The 25,579-nt window shown below is 32.4% G+C and overlaps 1 protein-coding gene across 1 annotated transcript; it reads left to right on the top strand.

The window, feature by feature from the left end:
* Positions 1 to 2,846: 2,846 nt before the first annotated feature.
* LOC141448803 (uncharacterized) lies at positions 2,847 to 25,579 on the top strand. Its single transcript, XM_074117474.1, has 7 exons — positions 2,847 to 2,968; positions 12,440 to 12,474; positions 18,666 to 18,841; positions 19,720 to 19,855; positions 21,437 to 21,578; positions 22,142 to 22,298; positions 23,293 to 25,579. The coding sequence occupies exons 2-7, from the start codon at positions 12,447 to 12,449 to the stop codon at positions 24,736 to 24,738; spliced, it is 2,085 nt and encodes a 694-aa protein (XP_073973575.1). The 5' UTR covers positions 2,847 to 2,968; positions 12,440 to 12,446; the 3' UTR covers positions 24,739 to 25,579.

Raw genomic sequence — 25,579 nt, 5'->3', positions numbered from 1 at the left:
AATTTTTTTTTTCGAAGAGATGAAGAACAAGAGTGCTTGTCACTAATTGAGAAGATAGAAATAATTGACTACGATCAATAAAAAAATAATTTTTTGATGTGAAACCAATGCACTAATACAATATTAGGTGCTGGTGGCCCATCATTGATACGAAGTTTAAAATACAGATGATTTCTGATTGTAATTTTGATTTCAGATTGGTGACGTCGGGAAGAAGTTTTTAAGGAAAAATTTAAATATCAGTAACAAGTTTTGTGCTGAAGAACCCGAGGCGGCTATCCTGATTCCTGTCCATGTTAAACCTGTTGCTCCTATTAATATTTAATAATGCTCTGACCAAGTAGATCTGTAAAAATGTGTCAATCAGATGTGGAAGCAAGAAGTCATGGAGAGTCGTGAGAGTGTTCGCTTTAGATTATTTTCTAATTTTAAATTTTAATTGTATTTCATTTCAATAAAACCATAGTTTGAGATATTTGTGTGTCAATAATTGAAATACCAACATATTTTTAGTTTATTTTAATTGGTAGTTAAGGTCAAATAGCTTTCACTGTGTCGAACCCTCCTGTTCTAAACATAAGGTCACAATTCTTACGTGAGATGGGCTTTATGATTTCCGTATTCCATCACGAATCTTCTTTATCTTTTAGCTTATGTTACATCCCTTCCTAGCGTACATTCTATTCCTTTTCATAGAAATATTAAAACTGTTTCTTCATTTTGTGATTTATTATTGAGAAACCGTTAAAAAATGAAAAGGAAAGAGCAAAGGTTTTTGTAAAAAAAAGAGTTAAAACTATTTAAACAAGAAATTGCGCTTTATCTCAAAATATAAAAATTAACATGGAAATCGTCAAATATTATATTAAGTTTTAGATAACTTTTATGAATATTTAATTACACAAATGCCTCTGGAAAAATGGACCAGCCATTTTTTGAATTTGGGTCCCAGTGGTCCATATCTCTACTTAACCACATTACAGTGACACCTCAGCCTTTCACGCATTAAGAGATAGTTATTATTGTAAGTAATGAATCTCTAAAACTTATTCATACATTGTCCATTACTTTTTATCTATTTTTGGGATGTTACCATAAAGAGGAGTTGAGTTGGAAATTGAAAAATAATGAAGCATGAAATATTATTAAACACACACAAATTTCCCCTTTTAAAGATGAAAGATTTTTTGTAAAAAGAATTTTAGCGCATCTCATTAATCAATCCTCCTTTAAGTAGATGGTACCTTAGAATACCCACAAAGCGCATTTAAGGAAGTGCGCACTTTCTACCGTGATTACCACTCTCACGGAATGCGCCGCAAATATCGCAGCAAGATATTCAAAGTTGTTGGCTGTTCGCAGGACTCTGCAACTTTAAGCACCCTTATAAAATGCAGGTTAGTTTAAGGTACAGTTTGACTAAGGAATGAATATTAATTTAAAATTTGGAGAAAATTGGTTGACGGAATTAGTTCATTATAGAATAGGTTTCGCTTTCTTTTTTATTAAAACTTGTTTTAATTGCTTGCATTTTAAATAATCACTTTTAATTGTAACCTTTTTCAGGAAAAATTATGTTTAAAGGATTTTTTTTGGTATAAAGAGAGAAAAAACTATAAATTATTAATAATGTATGGCAGCTACTTTTTGTGCATATGCAGCAGTTAGATAACTAGTTCAGTAAAATTAAGTACAGTAGAAATTATGCTAACTGGATTATATTTACATTAATTTTAGTAAGAAAAGTTTGTATGAGTGATTACTTACATATCCGGTGCTGCTGCGCAGCTGTAGCTATAACATCATTCAGGAACGTCCGTCCACCGCTAGTGTCGTTCCCACATTCAGCTGTCTATGTGTCTATCACTTGGTATCTCTCATGTGTTGCATGTGGCCTGCCCGTACTATGCTGACTCTCTTCTCTATGTAAGAACCGTAATTGGTGAAGTCTCTTTGTAATAAATATGGCATTGGCCACCAATGAGTGAGTACTTTTGTTGGCACTCACTGTACATTCGAGAGATCCGAGACTCTTCAAATCATGTCTTATTCCACAAAATCGCTAGAGGAATTTCCTCAATGCTCCTTTAGTGAAAGTGTTATTTCTTGCTTACTTCAACCAGTTTCCTCGCTCAAGGAACTTAAGGTTGTTTAGGGCGATGAAAATGATAGAGAAATACTGCATTATCAGGAGAATTAGAATAATATGGAAAAAGAGGAAAGGGATTAGCTGAGTGATTAGCGAATGCTGGATTCCAACGCAGAGATCATGGGTTTGTTCGTGGATTAGAAGTCCTTCCGGCATCCGAAATACAGTATCTACTCCATCATGTGATGGTCAGAAATAGAGACAATGCAACTAGTGCACTGTTGAATTTGTTGTGTAGTTGAAGTTGTGCACTCAAATGAAGAGTTTCCATTTCCAAAACTTGACACTGCCGCAAGTCTTTCTCGTACAAATTTAAGAGAAAGTAAAAATGTATCAACAAAAGACTTTGTTAAAACTGGATGTTCAATGAATGAATGTATTCTCTTCTGAATTAAATTATGAATAAACATTTTCTAAATCGAAGTTTATTATTAATGCGAGAAGCAACTCATTCATTTTTTTTCGTGATGACATTCAAGGGCTGAAATAATAGCTTACATTTAAGTAATGAATGTTTATTATAGTTTTTGGCTGGTGATGTTAAACATTTTTATTGCTATATCCTATTTAGCAAAGCCATAAGTTGCAAAGACAAGCTCTTGTACTACTACAACCTCTGGAACAAGAGGATGAGACAATATCTTGCGCAAGAAAGCACCTATAGTGTAGTGGGAGATATGGTTCTCACGGGAGAAAGTGTAGAACGGCGGTTACAGAAGGTTCGTCTTCTCCCAGTTCCCGACAACCAGCCGTCTAGTGGAGTTCACTGAGTGCAATAATAAGGACTATACACACTATTTATTAATACTCGTATTTCAGGTAAACTATTATTCACTTACGTCATTTATTTTGTAAATATATTTTGTAGAATTTCAAATTTAATTCTAAAATAATAAATTTAAAAAAAAACTTGCCACTGGTTTCGCTCTGCATATAAAGATCAGGTATGAACAATCAGACTGGTATATCTTACTGCAACTTGCAGGTTTTCTTCTCTAAATTCAGGTTCGATACAATAAAAGAACTTTTGGGGGAAGTCTTTGTGGGTACCAGCAGTTTTTAGCTACTTAAATCCTTAAGGAGAAGATTCAGATATGCCGGAACAGTTATTATTGAAGAGCAAGGGATCATATTAGTTCCTGAGGTAGTCCTGAGAAGATATATTGTTTTATACTTTAAATATTGTTGAATCTAACTTGAAATTTTCTATCACGTAAAATATTTTATAATTCGAGTAATGCAGTCGGGTGCGTTGATTTTACTTAAATCCTACAACAATTTAGAATGCCAAATGTGTGTATACGATCGCTACAACACGAAATGTGTACGCCTTGAATTTCTTTACTAAAAATTTGTAAATGTGTTCTGTGATTCTCATGAATTGAGAGGTTAGCGAGTTTTCGGTCTAATCCATATTGGTAAAGAAGCATTGAAGAATTGTGTTTGTGTTAGTGAAGTATTGTAATAGTCTTCTTAAATTATTTTATTTTAATTTATTTATTTATTATTTTCATTTTATTAGCCAATTGGTCTCTTCTTCGATTACCTGGTTCATGAAATACTTTAACAATAGCGTTCATTCATTTCTTTCTTAGGAAAGTATGCTTATCGGAGACAAGCGTTCAGGAAGGCAATCTTTTCTCTAGCCAAATTTATTAGTGTAGTATTTGGATTAGTTCGTCTCCTGACACTTTTTTTTGTTAGGAAGTGCTTCAATTACAGAGGATATTTCAAAAGAAGTGTATAAGTTCTGTGTATGGTTGCTAAATTGTTGATGTCACCGCCATTGCCCTAATTTGACGGGTAGTTGCAGAGAATTTGCTTCCAAGATGATTTACTATAACTTCTATCAATGACTTCTTGTCAGATAGCTTCCTTCCATCTTGCACTGACATCCATTCAAAAGGTTCAAAGAACACCCGAAGTCTTCCCTTCCAAAAGAGATCATTATCTTCAGAGCTTGTAACTTGTAGGAATTCCTAGTTCCGTTTATTCTCAAATTAAGTTAAATCTTGGTAAAGTGTGTTGATATTATCATGTCGTTTTCAGAGTTAAGTAAATTCAGCTGGATCTGGTTGTCTAATTGAATGCCTAATGATGTATTTTGTCATATTAGTTTCTATAATATGTAGGTTCAGCTAGTAGTTCGTTTATAACTGAAAGTTTCTCACTATATATTTCCTGGTACAATTTCTGTGGTGAATAATGGCGCTGAAGATGAAAGTAAAACATGAAAAAAGCTAGAGGTTAGAGATTAATTTGCTGTTTGAGGCAAAGTACATAAGAGAATTAATTTTTGGTTTCAGCGCGATCAAGTTGGGGTGGGACAAATATAGCTTTATCAAGAGCTGAGATGATTCTATTGTAGAACATATTTAATTCTTACTAATATTACAGATGTTTTTCAGCGCTGACTCTTCATAAAAATCTATTCACTACTTCCACGAATTGCTCTAAAATGAATTTTCTGGGAAAAAGTTCGCAAACAAAATGTACACTCTATATTTGAGTTATTGAGAGAAATGTTAAAACAAAATCAGATGAGATGATTTTTGAAAAAAATAACGGAAAAGTGGAATTACTCCTCATGAAATTTCTACTTTCGGTTCTTGTCATAATCTTCAGGCTCGGAATGATACCAAAAATTTAATTAACACAAGTGACTAACAATTATGCGAAATAAGAATTAGGAGGAAGTGTAACTACTAACTTCTCTAGAGGTGTTCTTAAATCTTCTGGGAAAATGTTAAAGCGTATTTTCCTAAAACATTACAGATATGCATTTGAGCAAAAAGGGTTAGAAGTTTAAGGAAGATGCAGGTAACTAATGTATGGATTAATCATCAGAGTATATGTTAAGGCTTCTATTGTGATATATTTGACATGACAATAGCTTCGGCTGCCGATGCCATAAAAAAAAAAAAAAAATAATAGAATAAAGATAATAAAAAAACGAAAAATAGATTCTGTAAATTAGAACTATTGTTTGATAATTTTTTTTACTAAAAACCCAGGCTGCATTTAAGAGCAAAGATAAATTTTAACTTCCTGCGATTTACCATTTTTGAGTTATGCTTATAGCAGATAAATGAGTGAAAACCAGTATTCTGCGTTCAAGTGAATCTTTAAGCAATAAAGTGTTGATGTAAACCCAAATAAAAAAATCTGCTCGACTACAAATCATTCTCATAAATGGAGTAAGGCAAAGCAAAAAATAAAATTGAAGTAATTAATTTAAAAAATTAGTTGATATTTAATTCGAACTTCACTTAAGTTTGATTCATGAATTGCTAAATGCAATTGAACATTTAGCCTTGTATTTAACCAATCAAAGTAGTAGCTCATTAAACATTAACCACTTTCTTTTGTGTTTATATTAAATTTTAATTGTTGTTTAGTGTATATCATTAATAGATCCTATTTCAAGTGTTCATAATGAGGTCTTTATAAAGCATCAAAGCGAAGAGACAGTTTGTTTGCACTAATTAATAATATAAGTAAAATTGCTTTGAATCTGGATCAGTTATTTTCCATAAAAGTCAGTAAAGTAAGGTATGTGATTTCGTTGATTTTCTTTTTTGTTCTTTCACAGAAAATAATAACATTATTTAAAATCTAGCTTTCGTATTTAACATATTTAAACAGAATATTGAAATTTTACTTTTAAAATGGATTTAGCTGAGTTTAACTACTCAAATAAGTGAGTGAACTTACCAATGTGAACATTTATATTTGCAGTGCCTTTAAAAAGAATACTAGAAATTCTAAATAAGAAAAATAAATTTCCATTAGGGTGACATTGCTACTTTTAAAGTTATAAATTTCAACCTCATGTTAAAATTGTAGCGTTACATCGTGAATAAAGGCACTTTAATTTAAATTATTATCCAGTGATATAAATAGATATTGTGCAGTACTTACTTTCTTCAGTGAGTAAACAAGTTGCTGTGCTTTTGACTCGTTTATTACTAAATGATTGTCCTCAGTCTCTGTCTTTGGAGGTAACTCCAGGTATAGCTTTGTTGACCTCCTTCCTGAGATTTGGAGGTTTGGACTTCTAAAGGGAGCATGTCGTGGTCCTAAAATGCTGAAGAAGTTTGTCGAAAAAATAAAATATTTTGCTTTTCTTTGTTTACTCAGCTCTATTTCGATCTCTTTCTGGCCATTTTCTCATAAGGGAACATTTCTACAAATGGTTCACATCAATGTAGCAGATAGAATCTTCGTTGGAAATGGATGATGTAAGAAGAGCTTAGTACCCCAATTTTTCGGATTATTGTGAACCTTTATGAGGATTAAGTCTGGTGGTGATAATATTTGTTTACTTGTTACATCCCTCTCTTTGAATTAACTCAACGATATTAATATTAATGTGCTGTGTAACTTCCGCTACCAGAATGGGACATTGTTCCATAAGTGAAAATAAATAATTACAATAATGATAAAATAATTAAATGTAAAATTTGAACTGAAAAAAAAAATCAAGAGACCTTATGAATTAAATTCAAATTCAGTTCTATAAATCATTGTGAATTTCATATACTTCCCAATTGGGGTCAGTATGACCAATTTAATATTTCTATTACTTTCGATCTTAACAAAGTTAATTTTTCAAAATAAGCGGCATCTACATTCATTCAAAACTATGTATTTTCCAAAGCAAGTGTACTGTTCTCCTCGCATAATGAATGTAACTCTCTGCCATTGACTCTCCACTGATTTTCATTTGAATTGAATAGCTTTACGCCAGCAACTGCGAGAAATATTGAGCTTTCGCTGCAGTTCTGATATACCACTCAACTAAGAAAGGGAACCTCGGCCAGATCTACCCACTTACCCCTCCAAAATACCTGCTTCCTTGGGGCCTATTTCGCTAAGGAGATTGTAGGAGGGCATTTCCAAAACTTGTACTACGAATCGAAATGTAATTTGAATGTGAGCGCAAAGAAATAAATGGATTTTAAACTCAACTCGTTTGCTAAAATGAGGATGGAAGTGTAGGATGGCAAGTAGAACAATTTTTAAAGAAGGCCCAAACGATTTCGCTGTAGACCGAGAAACTGGGGTAAACACTTCATATTTTGCTTCAAGCGAGCTATCCTTCCAGAAATTAAATTGGGTCTGATGGAATTTGGGCCGAATTTTGCTTGAGTTACTTTTATCAAAAGAAATTCTTTTAATGATGGTTACCCCAAGATTACTTATATTTATAAAAATTGAAAATTAGTTTAATAATGATTTCAATTAGCGTTATGATGAAGTAATTAAATTAAATGTGTCATTAAATGAAAATAAAAAAAGAATACAGTTATTATTTAAAAGAAATAAATAATGTCTTCAGATCTTGCTTCTTTTTTAGTGGAAGTCTGTTTAAAGTAATTTCATTGTTAGAGGAGAGAGATGAGGGAAGAATAATGTGTGGGAGAAGAAGATCCTTTTATGCAACACTGAATACCCTTTCACTATCGTGCGCGGCCTGACCTAGCTGCTGCTTCCACTAGCTATACCGCAGTCACTTCACCGCACAAACCTTAATATGGGTAAAGGGTAACAAAAGTGTTAAATAGCATTACCTTTACGGCAGCCTTGACGACATTTCGGCAACATGCAGATTTCAGTGTTATTTATGTTTCATGATTTCCAGACATTTATGCTTGTTTTTATTCCTATTTGTATTTTATTAATTTTTAACGAAATTAATAGAAATTCCTTTCGGGCACACAAGTAATTTCGCAACTCATACTTTAAAAATTTCCTCCACAACCTTAAATAGTAAGCTTTAATTAATTCTGGAGTTCATAATAATGCGATGTTTTCTAGTTCTGAGATGAACGAAAGCTGTGGGCGCGGAAAAAAACGATAATGTAAACAATTAGAAACCGCTTATCAGGTTCATTGCTCAAAAAAACTTACAGAGAACTTTATATTGCAATGTCACAGAGCTAAACGAATTTTATTTTTCCAACTGAGACGCCTTCCACACTAGCATATACGTTAAAAAATTATATAAAAAAATAAAATAAAATCAGGACATCATGTCTCTCAATTCCAGAATTTGAAAAGTGCAAATATATTTATGCATAAAAGTTAAATTTAGATCAATTTGCTAAACTAAGCGGCTATCAGGTACGGACTATTTTATACAAACTGTATTGGATCTTTCATTTGAAGTTGAATTTAAGGAATCCACCAATTATATAATGCTTTTAGACCATGTAAAGATTGAGATATTAAAATATGTGTGATATGATATTTTAGTATTACCAGTCGTTTTCAAATTCTTCTCATAAAAACAGATTTTAAGAAGGACTAGGGATGATGTAGTCTTATTTCCATTAGAAGCACCATTTTATAGCAAAAAACTTTGGAAAAAGAGGGTAGGTTCTGTTACTCAAGACACCTCAAAGAGGTGTACCAAAAGTGAAACCTTTATTAAAGCCAACCATCCTTCACAAATCTAAGTATAGAAAAAATGCATACGTTAGATACCGAGAATTAAAGCAAGTGTAAATAGTATGCATTCAGCCCAGATTTTTTAGTTTCACATTTTAAAATGATATTGCAAATATCAAAGATTCTCTAAAAATAATTTTTGTTCACAAATGTTTTCAAACAAGATATTTATAATATATTTAACTCCTGCTAACACTTCTTAGGTGGTAATACAGCACAATAGCACGTTACTGAAATAGCACTTTAAAGGTCCATCTGAAATACTGTATAATTAACTTTACTGGGAATAATTTCTACCAAAAGTTATAGCCTTCATTACACGAATAGAATAAATTGAAAGAAATTAGATTGAAGAAGAATCAAGAATGTATACGGATTTTTTTTTCTTGTGCTTCTAAAACATGTTTTTTTTTTCTAATAGTTCTTGTGAGTTCAACTTCATCTGAACAAAAAGACTAAATTCTTCACTCAACTTCTATACTACAATTCGTTTATTGTTGTATGGCATGCTGAGATTAGAAGAGGTAATAATTTCAAACTATAAAACCAGTTTCCGCATTGTCAGGAATACCTAATACCTAACAATTCTATGTAGACAATAAAATAAAAAAACAACTGTTACCTTACTATATTATTCATTCCATTTAAATTAATGATAGAGAGGGATAAGTGAACATCCATGTTGTAGGAATTATTTAGAATTGCGTCCTTCAAAACACAGGTCTAATGAATTCTAATGATACTGTGATGTAATCGTTTATTGACGATGATTCTGTAGTGGAGATCTCTTCCTTTCTAAACGTGACCTGCCAGCATCATGACCTAGACAGTAAAAAGCCCGTTATCTCCTTCTCATTTAACGTATTGCCTGAAAGCACATTTTACTCTCTTTTTTAAAGTAAAACGTTTGATTACCATTTGCATTAAATCCACATAAAGTGCTTAAAGAAAAAATTAATGGCATATTATTCTAAATTAGGCCTTCAATTAGCTTTCAAAAATTTGATTTATTAATTTATCAAAAAATAACTAAATATAGGTATTTATGTTTTTAGAAACAGCTCAATAAATTAATCTTCTAGCTCCAAAAAAAAAAAAAAAAATGCAGGGAACTCATTTTGCTATTGTTTCGATTGGAAATTATTCAATATCATTGAACAAATTTGAATTAGAATGTAGTCGATAAAGAGGACCTGAGAATATATTAGGGAATTAAAAATTTCATAAACATTGTTATGGCTGTAATCAAATTCTACAAACCAGTTCATCCAATTTTCAGTCCATATGAAACATTACCAATCTTAATTGCTACACAACTTTTCACTAGATATATTTTCTATCTGATTTCTGAAATTTAACATCTATTCAACACGCTAATGCGGATTACATTTTCAGATTTCCTTACGAAAATGCGTGTGGTGACACGTGGTTACATTTATGTAATTATAATAATGTTTAAATAAGAAAATGATTATTATTTTTAAAAAAGAAAAGGTACTTTTTGAGTCTAGAACAGGATATAATGCATTTGATCTACAGAAAAGGGAGCTGAGTTCTTTGGGAAGGCTTATAAAATTAATATGAATATATAAACTAAAAAAAATGCCGGTTAAATGGTCAGTAGCAATAATACGCCTACTTCATAAAAAGAGGTACTTTCCACAATCCTAGTTAATCTTACATCAGAAAAATTAACAGAAAAATCGAGTTAAACCAAAATGGCGTGATATTTAACCATCTTGTCTGAAACTAAGATTTGTTACAAACTAGAAAATTAGATTTTATTGGAAATAACTGAGTGAAGACTAACAGTTTTTCAACCCAAGCCAGCCAAGAATTAGGTTTGAAAGAGTGGTTAAATAAATTATGTTGAACTTTGTTTGGTATCTTTGTTTGCTCAGCGAACTATGGACCCAATCTGCGTTTTGAGACCATATTTTTCTTTAAAATTTTGAATTAGGAAATCTGAAGGAATCTATGACAGTTTAGTTTTAAATTACCGCTTAAATGTATTCGACAGGATATAAATGTCTAATGATGCTTTGTAGGCGACAATCTATTTAGGTAAATCTTGAAACGCTTGTAACGTATAAAAAACATTATATCTGAGTACGTTTATTAAAAACAATACAGAAGAGTATTATTTATTAGCGTTAGTTGTTACCCTGTAATTGGATCAAGAGAAACTGAATGATTTTCCGCCCAAGATGTGCATTTTTAAGTGACAGAGCAGGTAGAAACATAGAAATTTATTAGTCTAGGTTTCAATAAAAACAGAAGTAGCTTTCCCACAACATTTTGTCTAAATTATATGAACCATCATCCTTGGAACTGTTATTTTCTATGAACGATATAAATTAATAATCTGATAATAAACTGATACGCAGTAAAAAATAATAATTACCAAAAGTATAAGTATTAGAGGTGAAAAATACAATGCTAACAGTGACTTCTCTCTGAAGAAACTAAAAAAGTATTCCTTCTTAGACTTATAATGTGTTTTAAAATTATACTATCTGCTGTAATTATTATACGTATTCTGCTTCCAGATGGAGGGTATAACATCAAATTGTTTATGAAAGTATAATACCAAATATATATTTTTCGCCCCACATCTGTCCTGATGGATAAACGTTATGCAAAGTTACTTTGTAATTTTGTTTGCCTTAATATTATTTTTCCACGTTCTTTGAAATATGAAAGTATTATGTAATAAATATTTGTTTTCAATTGGCACTTTCGCAATCATTCTTGAGAAACCCAACCAATTTTTTTCTCTTGAAGAAAAACTTATAGTATGTTTAGGCGGATATTTCAAAATCTTATCAAATCTCCAAATTATAAAAATGAAATTTAGCATTGAATCTTGTTAAAAGTCATGCTACTATATCTCTGTTAAATTGATGTCTACAAACGGCTTATAAAAATTTTAAGTCCCATACAAATTTTTATGTTACAACCTAGAAAAGTGCAGTAAGAGAAAATAATTTCAAAAAATCAGGAGTGATCGAACCAACTTTGTATTATTAATGGGTAGTGTAAAATAATAAGTTGGTCTGTTATAATAGTCTCTTGTTTTTTAAAAATAACTAATATTCTTATTCTTTATTTAAAGGAACGTTAAAACTTTTCTAAGGAAAAGTAAACCTAAGGATAGCCAACTTTACGCGAGCCCAAGGAGTTCCGCGAGAGTACCCAATTCATTCCCTTTCATTACATTGCCCACAACATTTTCAGTAGCCATTTTTTGGCGAAATGTTTGATATCATGCAGACACTTTAGGTTTATGGGGTCTGACTTTAAACTGCAGATGCGGTTTTTTCTTAAATGCTAAAATGAAAGCCGACCACAAAGAGGTGTGCCATGATCAGAACGATCCGCTGATGCCAGACAGGTCAGGTGTAGATTGAGATACCAGACATTTTTTGAACTTATCAGAATATGATAAATTCGGGATTAGGGTTTTGTTTACCATTAACCCTTTAGGAAGCGTTTTCTCTAAAACCAAGCATTTTTAAGCTAAAGCTGTGTACAAATTTTTACAGAAAGGTGGAATCAACATTTTTTTCATCTAGTGTAGAACTGATTTAGTAAATCTTCTTGATTCCAACAATCATATTTCCAACCATTTTCATTACGGATTTTCTGCATTAACCTTCCATAATTTTGCTTTGGATAAACGCGGAACTCATCATCAAAGATAAATGTCCAATTGGTTGAAAATTGCTTACTCTTAAGCCAATATAACCAATATTCTCTATATTGTTTGTGTTCACATTTAATTATTTTTATTATTTTTTTAAATTAACAAATTGTTTATTCCTATATGTGTTGCAGGGGAAATATGAAGTACTTTGCGGTGTTATTTATAGGTAAGTAAGAAATGCAGCCATAATAAATATTTAAATCATCCAATACAAATAAGGTTCAAATGTTTGATTATTTTGTAAGTTGTAGATTAATTATTTCACAGAGGGAATCAGTTCCACAAAAGAAGAAGAAGAAAAAAGATTAGTTTTGTTTGTATCATCTACCAGAATGGCATGTAACTTTAATAAATCCAACTTATGGCCTAGTTTAAAGGAGAGTTAATTGGCATAGAGATTTATGAAAGAACTCATCATCAAAGATAATGTCCCATTGGTTGAAGACATTGGATAGGTTGCTGGAGTGTACTCCAGGTAAATCAAGTGAGACTGCACTATTAGCTAGTCGGTTTCACTATTACATAAAACCGGTTTCTTTGCCAAAGGACACTCTGAAAAGAAGATGTCCATAAGGTACTTACTATAAAGTAGGTACCCTCCTCTAAAGTTGGGTGTATTGTGTTAGATGAACTGTTAACGAGGAGATGAATTCATAGGAATTTTATACCCAATCAAGTGCCAACCAAGGTATTTTATTGTTGTGTCATGTTTGATTAGTTTTCTAATTTAATGCTTGTTTGGAGAGGAAAAAAACTTCTTGTAAACGATAGAAAGACTGAGGTAGATATATTTATTCATGGGAGTAACTAGATTATTGCACACGGCTTTGGTTTGATGACGCCGAGTTGAGGTAAGATCCGTTAAATAGCTGTTTGAAGATGCACAATCTGGGCATTTCTGGCCAACACCGAAGCCAGAACGAACCACACCAACTGCTACCTTGTAAACTTGTTGGGCTTTATCCCTCTTATTGTGAAATGAAAGCCAGTTTTAAATTAAATAGTCAAGCTACTCGGATAGCAGAAGGCACTGATTAATCATGTGCTTCTCTTCTACACTTCGCGAAGACAGTAGTACTAGAGACTGAAGTATCTTCTCCCAAGTTTATATTTTTATACCGTATTTCGGGGAATAAGGAGGTTGATAAAATTGGAAACGTCTGTTCCCTTTTCCTTTTTTTTGTTCCGAACTTGCTGTTGATTTGTGCCAGGACAAAGACACAAGTCTTCAAGCTTCTAGATATGACAGTTTCATACTCTCATTATTATGGAATAAAGCTACACTTCTATCAAACAGACAGTGGAAGACTTGTCAATAAGTTCTACTTGTTAATAAGTTTATTTCAAGTTTTTTCTGAATTCTCAGAGTCCTGATAGAATCCTGTTCTGGGCCCGATAATTTAAGAAGAATTTATCAGGGTTTACCAGTGATTAAAAATCCGTATTAATTCTTTATCAGGAGTAATTTTACCAATAATCTTTTCTATTTTTGTTCACGAATGAAAGATCAATTTGCTACGAAAGATAATTATTATTTTTTTAATCATTAATTTTTTTCTGTAGCACGAATCATTATCATTTGTAGGTAAGGAGAATTTTATTGAAATCTAGAATCATTTTCTACCTCCATAAACGTACAAGTTACTGACAGAAAATATTATTTTATATTTATACTTCTATCTATTTCAATAAATACTAGTTTCTTTCAAGAATTCATTCGTTTTAAAACATAATTTCACATTTTAATTTTGATTCTGATTTCATATTTTAAATTATCTAATCTATCCAATTCCGAGGCCTTTAGCTTCTATTGCATAATTTTTGCTAGAATAATTTAAATAATTCTTATGCTTTTTTTTGTATGTGAAAATCCATGGCACCATATATGTTTAGCCTTGTATTATTTACAAATATAATTTCTTCTTTTTCTAAATAAAAGTAAAAAGACTTTTTTCAATCTTCATAATAGTTTTACACAGGTCTTAAATAAACTGACGATTATTCCAGTAATCTTTCAAATTGGTTAGTTTCCTAGTGCGTATTCTCTTATGAAACCATTTATTAATACGTGAGAAAAATAGTGTTACATTTTACTACATACAGATTCCATATAATGGGAAGTAGGACAAATGGAAACTTCTTAATTAACAATATTCATAATTTTATTTTCCCAACGCCTGTGAAAAATAGAATTACTTAATCGCGCATGTCTGTACATTATCTCACCTTAGAGGATATTTTCATGTTTAATAACTTATGTGATGATAACATTTTTTTTCTTACTGAAAATAAAACAGTTAAATTGCCTTCATTAATATTTTCGTACATGAGTTTTCTGATGAAATACATTTTGCAGGTCCACTAAGAATTAGTCTGTCTTGAGTTCATTTGAATTCTGGTCTCTTCCTGGACTGATTACTGACGGACGTTAATAAGAATCAGCTATTAATCAGATCATAAAAGCAAAATTTTCCAACTATTCTCAACCACAATGATGTTAAGGGTAACCAGCTTTCAAAAAATTCCATTGATTTTTCCTTAACTTGTAAGAAATGACTGAATTTAGAAAGGATTCCAGAAGAAGAAACACTCATAATCTAACAAGGATAATCAAGCTTTTTTTCTAAAACTGTCAATTCATAAAATTGTTTGCGGTATTGTATGTCGTAGGACTAAATTGTTTCTCATATTCGTGTCTTGTTTCTCTTATTCGTGACTGGTTTCGGATTTTCAACAAAGTTTAATTCATCAGTTTAGTGTGGAAAATTTGACTTCAATTAAAAATGTTTCTGACACACATTACTCTTTCTGCAAATATGAAATAACGCTTGAGGAAAAAAAAAAAAATGCGTGCTTGATGGATAAAATCAATTAAATGAAATATATTGTGCTTACAATCTGTTAATGACTAGAATTACATGAAGGTCTGATAAAGGAACAGTAGAAGAAGCTTTGAAGACTCATTCTTGCGCTTGTCCCGGTAAAAACCAAGATTACGATAATGAGACAATAGCAGAAAAAGGAATCCGCTTTGGCTATTACCTTTTTGTATGAATAATTCAAGTTTTCATGCATCCTGAGTACTTATGTAAGGATCCAAAATATGACTCTTTTAGATGAAAAACAGATGAACTTAGTTTTTCAACATTTGAAGGAAAAATCTTTAGGCGTAGTTTATGGCATTTGAAAGTTGGTGAGAATTGAGGTGGAGATAAAGTCGGAACTGTACTTAGTTGGAGTCATGAGTCGGGAATCATTAAAATAATTAAAATCCTTAGATTCATATGCATTGGGCAGACGAAAAGGGCTAAAATCGTAAAATAAAACAGCTTTTAAACGAAAAAATACATTGCAGTCGTCAAAAGAAGCACCCACGTTGTTGTAATGTATACTGCATTGACTGGAGGATAGGATTAAAGAAGATGCTAGAATTCTACTCGGACTTTGCAACTGAAGAGTAGTTGCAGAGGACCTGGTTTCCAATGAAGCTCCTTAGATAAGGCCTTACTTATGTAGAAGCGCTTGTTAAGAAGAAAATTCAACTTAGGCAATTTTAATGAGGACTGAATATTTTGTCAACTTTCCTTATAATAAAATGTGTTTAACGCAAAGGTCTCTAGCTTATTTTCTTTCTTTCTCTAAACTAATTGGGCGTTAAGATAGGCTAATTAATTAAGGCATACTACTGTTGAATGAGTATTGGATTCTGTTCAAACTGCTGGGAAAACGCCGTTTTTATTGTTTTTCCTAAATGCTGGAAACAAAACACAAGCCTTACTCTTCTACCAACAAGCCATGATTCTACTTTATCAAAACTATTCAAAAAATTCATACTGATACGACTAAGGTCTCTTCTCACTTACAAAATTTGACTCTATCAATTTAGATTTGGAACAACATATTATGACATAACTTTAACGATTACCCGAATCGTGAGTGGATTCGAACAAAAACAGTTCTATCTAGAAAGTTCTATCAGTAGACGTAGCTATAACATTCGTAAGAAATGACGAATTTCAAAAGCGTGTTATCCGGTTCCATAGTGGCATCTGAATCATATCTCAAATTTGAACGTTCCTATTTGACATACTAACAGACATAATGAATGCACTACATAAGGCCAATTTGTAAAAAACACTTTTTTGTGCTTAGTGTGTACCCATCAAAATATGTACTTCAATTTAAAATTCAAATCTGCAGATCACTAAATTCTCCTTACCATGGACACAAGAAAGTAAAAATTGAATAAAAACGTAAAAATGTTATATTATTTCATTTTAGAGTACAGAATGTAATATAAAAAAATTGTCAGTTGATAATTGTTATTATTAGTACAAACTACGTTTCTAAAATTGGTAATAACAGTTCTCTCATAATTCTATAAAAATTAGAAATCATTTATTATTATTTCTTTACAGTACAGTTTGTCTAGTGTAACAGTCACGCATAGGTGTGCTCATCATTTATGATGATTTCACTTTTAATTAATTATTATTAGAACGTTGATAAAGTTAATTTTGTTTTTTTTGCAAATCGCCAAATTTAATTTAATAGCTACTGAATGGAATCAAAGCCAAAATATATAATACATTCCAATACTTGTCATCACAAAGTCAGTGAAGTTCAACTATTGAAAAAATAATTAAATTTTGTACATTCTTAAAAAAAAAAAAATCTGAAAAACTCATTTGACTTTCTTTTATCACAATACAATTATAAAAATAAACTTCCTTCATAGCAGAATTCTTCTGAGTGTTGGGCTGACTGCTCGTCGAAAACTTGCATGGCAGCAAAATTGTAGCCAGACAGGTAAGGATGAATTATCTTTTCAGAACCGCTAAAATCTGAAGTAAACTGCACATTCTTCCCCAGTAATAGCTGAACACAGGTCCAAGAGAAAATTATCGCTTACTGTGCAGATATTTTCTGAGCCAATAAGTCGTATTGAAAGACATACTCGTAAGCCCAGGTTGAGCTTGTCTGCTCAAGAATTGCGGCAACTACTGAAGGGACCTTCCGTCCACGACACCTAATCGGTAGTTGGACATTAAGCCCGCCTGAAAAAATATGCAATTACTTTACTTACTGAAGGGTCCTCGAGATGTTTGCCTTGACCTTAGATGCCAGTAGGGTAGTATGTGGGTCGCATGCTGAGTCTAAGTAACACTTGCTCCAAAGGCCGAAGTAGGAGAAGACCTCTCGGGACAACCACCTGGTCTTTGTCAAAGTGATGACAAGTGCTCGACGCCTAAACACTGCCCAAAAAGCCTCCATATCGATACATACCTTGCTTCGCAGGAATAGCAGAATAAACATTGCTCGAGCTAAAGAGATTGAATGTTTAGCAATTTCGAGCACTACTAAAACTTAAGATGCAAGTCTTTTACATCAAGAGTGACAGATGTAGTTCGGACAAGATTCGATGGATCTATGTACTTGCCCCAAACAACTCGGAGATGGATTAGATTCCAAGCAGGATTACTGCAGCTAATAGTTGGTAGGTAGATAAGGGGGTACATTGGAGCCGGAAATGAGAACATTTTGCTGAAGACATAAATCCATTGTACGCAACCACATTCAATATACACTTCTGTTCAGCTGTAGAGGCGACTAGAAATGCAGGAACCAGGGTCTTCTGGAATCCTTCCTGTTTTCATTCATGAAGGAAAAGAAGCATCAAATTTTGATAGTAAAATTAAAGGTGTAGCCTTGGCTCAGAAATACTTTATTATCTACCATGTTGCTACCTTTGTCGACTCTCAGGCAGCGATCAAAGTAAAAATTAATCCATACTATGATGATACTTCATATTCTATGCTTAAAGTTGCAAGGAGCTTTTTTTGCATAATTCTACGAGGGGTTCCTGCCCACTCCTGATTACTACAAGGAGGCTAGCTAAAAAGGAAGCAGATTAAAAACTCCCGTTGACATGATAATGAAAAAAAATCTGGCGTGAACAACCTCACCACCGACTTTGTTTGTTTGACTTACAAATTTTCTTCAACCTCAAATTTTACTCAAAATTGATTGCCTTCAATTTTATTAAGCCCAACTTCTACAAAACGCACCTAAAATGTTTTGTTGTAAAACATGGAAAAATGAACAAACATATATAATGTATAGAGTATCAAGTTTAACTTTTTTTGTTCTAAACGTCGAGTGTTTATACGAAAATTTAAAACTGAAAAACCAAACGATTGTAAGACCTCTCGCAGGAGAAAATGAAAGTAAAAACAGTTATAAATTTGACGATCACTTAAGTCTACAATTTTCTTATTATAATTTCTTTATTCGTAATAATATAATTTTCTAAAGTGGCTCCCAATTGCATATTATATCTAACTTCTCTAACTGCAGGTACGTTGGCATATTGGGAGGCAGCAAGTATCGGAGGACGACCACCTAACTACAGTCAAGATCAGATGCCAATTACATCGTTCAGTTGTCGTGATAAAATTCTCGGTGGATACTATGCTGATCCAGAAACACAGTGTCAAATGTTTCATGTGTGCGTCAAAGTGCCAGGTTTAGGAGTAAGTTTTTTTAATGTTTTCCATATTTTTTTTTTTTAAATATGAGCTGTGTTAGTTTGGCTTGAAAAATCTGAAATATAGAACTCTAATTAGTGTGAAACCAAAACGAAAATCTCCAACAGAAAAGATGACTTTCACAGAAAAAAAATGTAAAGCTTATTAGATGCCTTCCCTACAGCTCTCCGAATATCTACGAAACGAAACATAAAAGAAATTAAAATTCGTATCAGAATCATAAATGATCATTGATTAAAATAAATTTCCATTATTTTAATATTTGAACCACTATTGATCACCAGCAGTCTGGCATTAGCCTTGCAACCCAATTATTTTTCAAGAATGCTCCTTTATTGAAAAATTATTCTCAAAAAGTGCGCTGGCCTCGACGCGATAGTCCAGCATTTTCTCTTTTTAGGAGCCGCTGCAGCTCACAGTGCTGGACAGGACGTCCCGTCCTAATTAAAAGAAGAAAGGGGGAGGCATCAACTAATAGAGAATTTCAGCCTACGGCAACGTGCGGTGGCAGATTTCTCGACTTGACTACGCAGTTTCCTCGTATCCTATAGCATATCTTCATATTGTACAGCATAAGGCTATGTATTTTGTTTTTTGCCCAAGTTGATTTGTGTTCAAAAGAAATAGATCCTTTAGACTGCATCATATACTGCTGCTGGCTTGGTAAGTCAGCCTCTTGATAGCGATTAATGCCGTCTGAATAAAACAAGAATATGCCAATTTGTTTTTTTTTTTATTAGATTGCCATTAATTTCCAAAAAATGAATAAACTTATAAGAAAAGTATAAAAACATTAGTTGTTCATTAATCAAGAATTAGATAATTTTAAAATATTTTTATTCATTTATTTGGTTTTATTTCAGGTTCAAGATTATAAATTTCTCTGTCCAAATGATACATCATTTGATCAGGAAAACCAGATCTGTGATGACTGGTACAACATTGATTGTGAAGCATCAACATTATACTATTCTGATAATTTTGACTTGTACCGAATTGGTGAGTAAAAGTTACAGTAAAAATGCATAACTTATTGTGTCAAATGAAAGCTAGACGGCTTTAGAAAGCCGGTGCGAACTTGCAATTCTACTTAACTGAACTGCTGAGTATTGTCCCAGATTTGTATTTATTTATTACTTTGGCTGCCTTAAAAAAATGCCTTTACTTTTAGGATTACCTAGAAATTTCTTTAGAATCACCACCAGGCGAAAACAATCCGTGAACATTTACCGTAAAAGCAATATTGTCATTCTATAAATAGGCAATATTTGAAACTTATCTATTAATATTTGAAACTACTAGAATAAGTCATTCTTTGAGAAAAAAACTCTGATCTAATTTTTCTTTTATTACTTCACGATTTGCCATAAATTAACCTTTCTTTTGCCTTTAGTTTTTTTCACGCTAGAATGTTATTTTTTGTCGACTTCTTTAGCATCGAATTAATTATACAAAGAACGGTGCATGTTAATATAGCACTTTTCTTTCTTCTTAAACTTCACAAAGTAAGACCCTCGAGAAGCAGCTTCCGGTCTGCTTGTGAGCTCCAACTATCCAAAGCATTCTTTCGAGGGTGTTCCAAATTCTTGAGCACACTGATCTAAGCAGTGATACATATATGCTCATCACAATTCTCGAACCATTCTGACCCTCTCAAGGGGGTTTGTCATCAGAATGCTTAATTGCAATCTACTTGTAGAGATTGTTTCCTAATTTAATTTACTTTTTTTTCTGTACTTCTTAAATTCTCTTATTCTCTATAAATTTAATTTCTTTGTAACAGAATTGTTTCATGACTTGAAACTTATCGAGATAGTAAACGATTTAGAGGAACCCATCTTAGAGAACTCCTTCGCACTATTTTTTTTTTTTTTTTTTTTTTTTTTTTTTTTTTTTTTTTTTGGCGCATCAACAGCTGAGGTCATTAGCGCCCGGAGCTTTTTCCAGTGCACTGCCGGCCTCCGGACAGTGTTCTCTCGTTACAGACAACACTGTCCATCACCGGACAGTGAGCTGTAAGAAGCTCCTAGGAAGAGAAAATCTAAGGGTCAGCTGCTGGATTCGAACCCGGGACCTCCGCGTGGGAGTCCAGTATGCTAACCTCATAGCTAATCCCTTCCCTACTATTGTTTCTTAATAAATAAGGCCATTAAGTCTTCTTCTACATTCGCCATTAAAAGGCCACAATACCAGGCCGTGAATCAACAAACAGCACCTGGAAAGAAGAGCTCCAACAGCTAATTCTGGAGCGATCTCCATCTCTTCTTCAAAATTGGATGCTATCCAGCTAACTAGCATCTACATCTGAAAAGAGCGCAGAAAATTTAGGGCGCGTAACATCCAAAGTCGTACGCGCGCGGGGTCTCCGCCCAGAGTTCTCTCTAAACTGTCTATCCATTACCTCAAAGTGTGCTCTAATAAGTGGGAAGAGAAAATCTAAGAGCGTGCAGCTGGATTGAACCCTGGGTCTTCGTGTGGGAATCCAGAGCTCTAACCACAGACTGTGCTAATCTCATCCATCATTAACTTCTTAATTATAACAATCAAATCTCATGGAACTATATTTAAATTATTTTCTAGGTAGTGATTTGGACGGAGTATTAGTACGAGATGTTCCCAGGTTACCTAATAACAATATCAACAATGCTGTGTCAGATGTTGATGACGATAACTACCTTCAGAGAGGAGATCGTGGAGAAAATGTTGGCTCAGATTTGCTCAGGTCAGCTACCATCAAATTTTTTGATTCATTATATGTATACACAACACTATTTTTGGGAATAAGAGTAGTATTTTGCTTAGTTTGTATTTTATTTTAGACCATGAGATTCTTGTTTCTTCATAAGTTTCAAGTGACTTAAGTAAATCATTTTGTGTAAATTTATAGTTAGGGGTAGTCATATATAGCATTATTGCATATGTTATGTGTATGCCGAGAGCGTTGTTGTGCGAAGGTATAATTTATTAGTCACACCTGTGGCACTTGTTGCTGAAGCCTGGCAGAACTCAAACTCATTGTCCGTTCTTCTTGGTAAATGAGCTACTGTTATAATTTAAAAGTAATTATTTTACTTAAATACTTAAAAACCAAATGCTTAACAGAATTTTCTTTTAAGTGGATGTTATAAATTTATTAGAGGTCGCTTGAAAGCTTGAAACAAACTTTTGACTTTTAAAAATTAATAACATTAATTATTAATATCAAAGTAGTAAATCTTGAATGCATGAATTAATTCGAGAATTGTTTACTTAATTACTGCTTTACCACTTACTTTATATTTTTAGGGGAAGTCATTCTGGAAATTTCTTTTCGAACAAACATCGTGGAAGAGAAGACGAAGACATAAAGGATGAACTAAATAAAAAGAAAAAAGCTGCAGGAAATAAAAATCAAGTTAGAAAACTTCTTACAGGAAAACGTCCTGTTGCACCTTCTAATCAGGTGAGTAAATAAATTAAGTTTGTAGCAATTATTCGTATACTACCACGCAACTGTATCTTTGAACTGTAGACACTGTATTCATTGCAAAGTGCTGCACATTTTCATCTAGAATTTGGTGATTTTGAGATCAGTAGCTTAAAAAAAAAACTATGAAACTGCCAGTCTACTTTTCAAAACGCTCAGAATATTAACAAATTTTTCTCCCCAATGTAACTCAGTAACATAACGAAAAAATTCAGAATAATTTTTACATAAGACTTTTTTATAAGAATTGTTCAACATATTATGTTAAAAAAAGTATAGTATTTTCACTGCTTTTATTTGTGAAAAACTGTCACAGTCAAATGTTCCCGTTATATTGCATTTTATTAAACTAAAACTTTTTCCAATCAAATTAATCCTATCCTGATATTTTTATTTTTAATTTTTAAATAAAAAAACTCGGATCAATAATCCAATTTACAGAAACAACAACAACAATATTTAAACAAAAAACAAAAAATCATTAAATTTACAGAAAAATGCTATTAATTACATACTTTCACTTTCGAATCCGCAGTCAAAAATAGATATTTGAATAACCGAGATATGTTTGCAAACCACATCAATTAGAAACTATAAGTAGCGGATAATAATCGATGTAAAATAGAGGAATTTTTTTAGAGATCTAGAAATACAAAGATTTCAATTTCGTTTGAATCTTAACAAATTGAAAATGTTTTCCAAGTGTAATTATTCTACATGTCTGTTAATAAACTTTCAACGTTGTTTAACTTTCTCAAATCTCTATGAATATCACGTAATGCAATTTTTGCTGAAAATTTAATAAACATCTTCTGACTAGATCATCTATGATTTCTTTATCCCTGCCGGAGTACAAAAATAAGAGTATCTTTAGAATGATCCTTTACTATCCAGTGCCTTATATGAACATTTCAAATACAAAATAATTGATGGTCTGAAAACAATTTATATTATTTTTATGTTTTCGTAGGGTGCTTATCAAGATAGCAGTCAGGGTACTGCAACCACAGCTCAACAAACTAGGACGAATTTTGCTGGGCGTAACAGAGTTGCTTCAAGTTTCCAGAGAACCCAGATAACTGATGCACCACAAAGACAAACTGAAGTTTATAACAATCAACGCCAAAACTACAATAATAACAACCAAAGGAATTTCTACACTCCAACTACACCAAAAATTGAAACTGCCCCTACACAGAAATCGGATTACTACAAACACAATTACTACAATCCAGTAACACAACAGACTAGCAAAACAAACTACTATGACAACTCACAAAGCTTTAATTCTCAAACGAACAATAACTTTGCCACGCAGACGCCAGCTAAATTTTCGCCAAATTTCCAAACTACCAAGAACTATCAGAGTTACACTCCATCCAGCACTCAAAGTTCGGTTACATTCAGTTCCCAGCCTCCTGCTCCCGAGCGAATTAATAATTATGAAACTCAGAAACTATTTAAATTGAATACAGCTGCTTTTAATCAAGAACAATACGATGATTCTAAGGATGATGAATTTCTTAAGACAGCTCACAGCCAAAACCTGGGAGCAAGTAACTTTAATCGTGTGCAAAATTCTCTGAAACAGTGGAATGCAACCCTTTCTGCTAATTATAATTTTAATCAACCTACCACAATAAAATCAAGCGTAACTTTTCAACAAAACTTCAGTCCAACAACGCTAAGACCTTCCAGTCAGTATTTCCAGTATAATGGACAACAAGGAAACTTCTATACACAGGGAACAACGCAAAAGCCCTTTCAACAATCACAAAGTAACACTTATACCCCAAACACAACGCCAAGGCCACAGCAACAAAACAACTATGTAAGTACCGGTACGCCTTCAAAAACGTTCCCTCAGAATGTAAATACCTTCTTCTCACCCAGTACAACTCATAAACCTTACCAACAGACCCAGAATAATTTCTACACTCCTAGCACGACCCAGAAGACCACACAACAGATAAGCAATTTTAACACTGCTAGTGCTGTAAGCAAAGTGCAAAACAATTTTTACACAGCCTCAACTGCACCACCTAATATTTATCAGCAACGCAATTTCTTGTCGCAAACTTCATCACCGAACACATTCCAGCAAAACAATGGCAGAGTAGCAAGTCCAACATCTAAACCTTATCAGGAAACTCATCGGCAGCAGAATAATTTTTATAATCAAAAACCAGATCAACCAACAACAATTAAACCAAGATCTAGAGGAGGTGCCCTGTATTCTCACACTACAGAAGCCACAGAAAATCCAAGGTCTTTTACCGTCTCGACAATAAGTACTAATGGCAGCAAAGACAAAGAGCAATACGATTACGCTTATTATGATGACGGAGTTCAGGCGCCAGAATATGAAGTTGATACTGTAGATTTTGCAAGAACAAAATCAAAGAATAAACCTTAAAAATTAAAACAGTAAAAGTAAAATCAAGCTTCGAGGTGTAAATATCGTGTAAGTTAAATAACTATTGTTTTTTTTTATTTAAAAACAAATTGTAAAAAAAAGAAGAGAATGTAAAAAATGCCAAATTAGAAATCTAAGTAGAGTTTAATATTATTCAATACAAATCAAAACTTTTTTATGGGAGATTTTTTTAAAACACTTTTGAAATTTAAATCTCCAAGATCTGTAATTTATTTTATCTTCAAGTTTTAGGATATTAAATATATTTCAGCTACAATCTTGAATAACGTATTGTTGACAGCTACTTGTTAAATAAAAAAAATTATCGAACTGATGATATATTCTTGCTCTTATTGTAAAGTAAAATTTCTAATACAAAATTCATTTTGAGGATTTTTAAATCGTGTAGAATTTATATTGATTTGAGATCCCCTGATAATTTTATCTGTGCTCTAGAATAATAATAATAATTTTGGGAACAAATACTTCAGTCTTAATACCAACGAAAAGTTTAGTGCAGCATCTTTTTCTTGTTCCTTATGTCATACGTTATTGCTGACTTTGTAGCAAAAATTTTGTTTTATAATCACATTTAATAGTATTTTAGCAATGATAAAAAACGATGAAAGCACCTTTAAGCATGTAATTCTTGTAATTTTAACAAGCAAGAAAACGCCCACAAACTTACTTTTCCAAAGTTTTCCATTATTTTATTTCTACTTTTTTATTGGAAAAAAGACGTTGTTAATTTATTTTACTGGCTGCAAACGTAGCTCTAGCTCGAAATGATCAGTTTAACTAGGATAAAACTGAAATAAAATTATTTGTTTCTAATCATTAA

Source organism: Rhodnius prolixus, unplaced genomic scaffold (genome assembly GCF_049639745.1).
Source record: "Rhodnius prolixus isolate KJV_2025 unplaced genomic scaffold, Rpr scaffold_2, whole genome shotgun sequence".
Lineage (NCBI taxonomy): Eukaryota > Metazoa > Arthropoda > Insecta > Hemiptera > Reduviidae > Rhodnius > Rhodnius prolixus.
The sequence above is the reverse complement of the archived record's forward strand: the minus strand, read 5'-3'. Positions and strand labels throughout refer to the sequence as shown.

Excerpts from the sequence above, each read along its gene's own strand:
- LOC141448803 (XM_074117474.1), top strand. The coding sequence starts at position 12,447 with ATGAAGTACTTTGCGGTGTTATTTATAG. Across the intron at positions 21,579-22,141 it reads GTTGGCTCAGATTTGCTCAG|GGGAAGTCATTCTGGAAATT; the intron begins GTCAGCTACCAT and ends TTATATTTTTAG. Across the intron at positions 22,299-23,292 it reads CTGTTGCACCTTCTAATCAG|GGTGCTTATCAAGATAGCAG; the intron begins GTGAGTAAATAA and ends ATGTTTTCGTAG.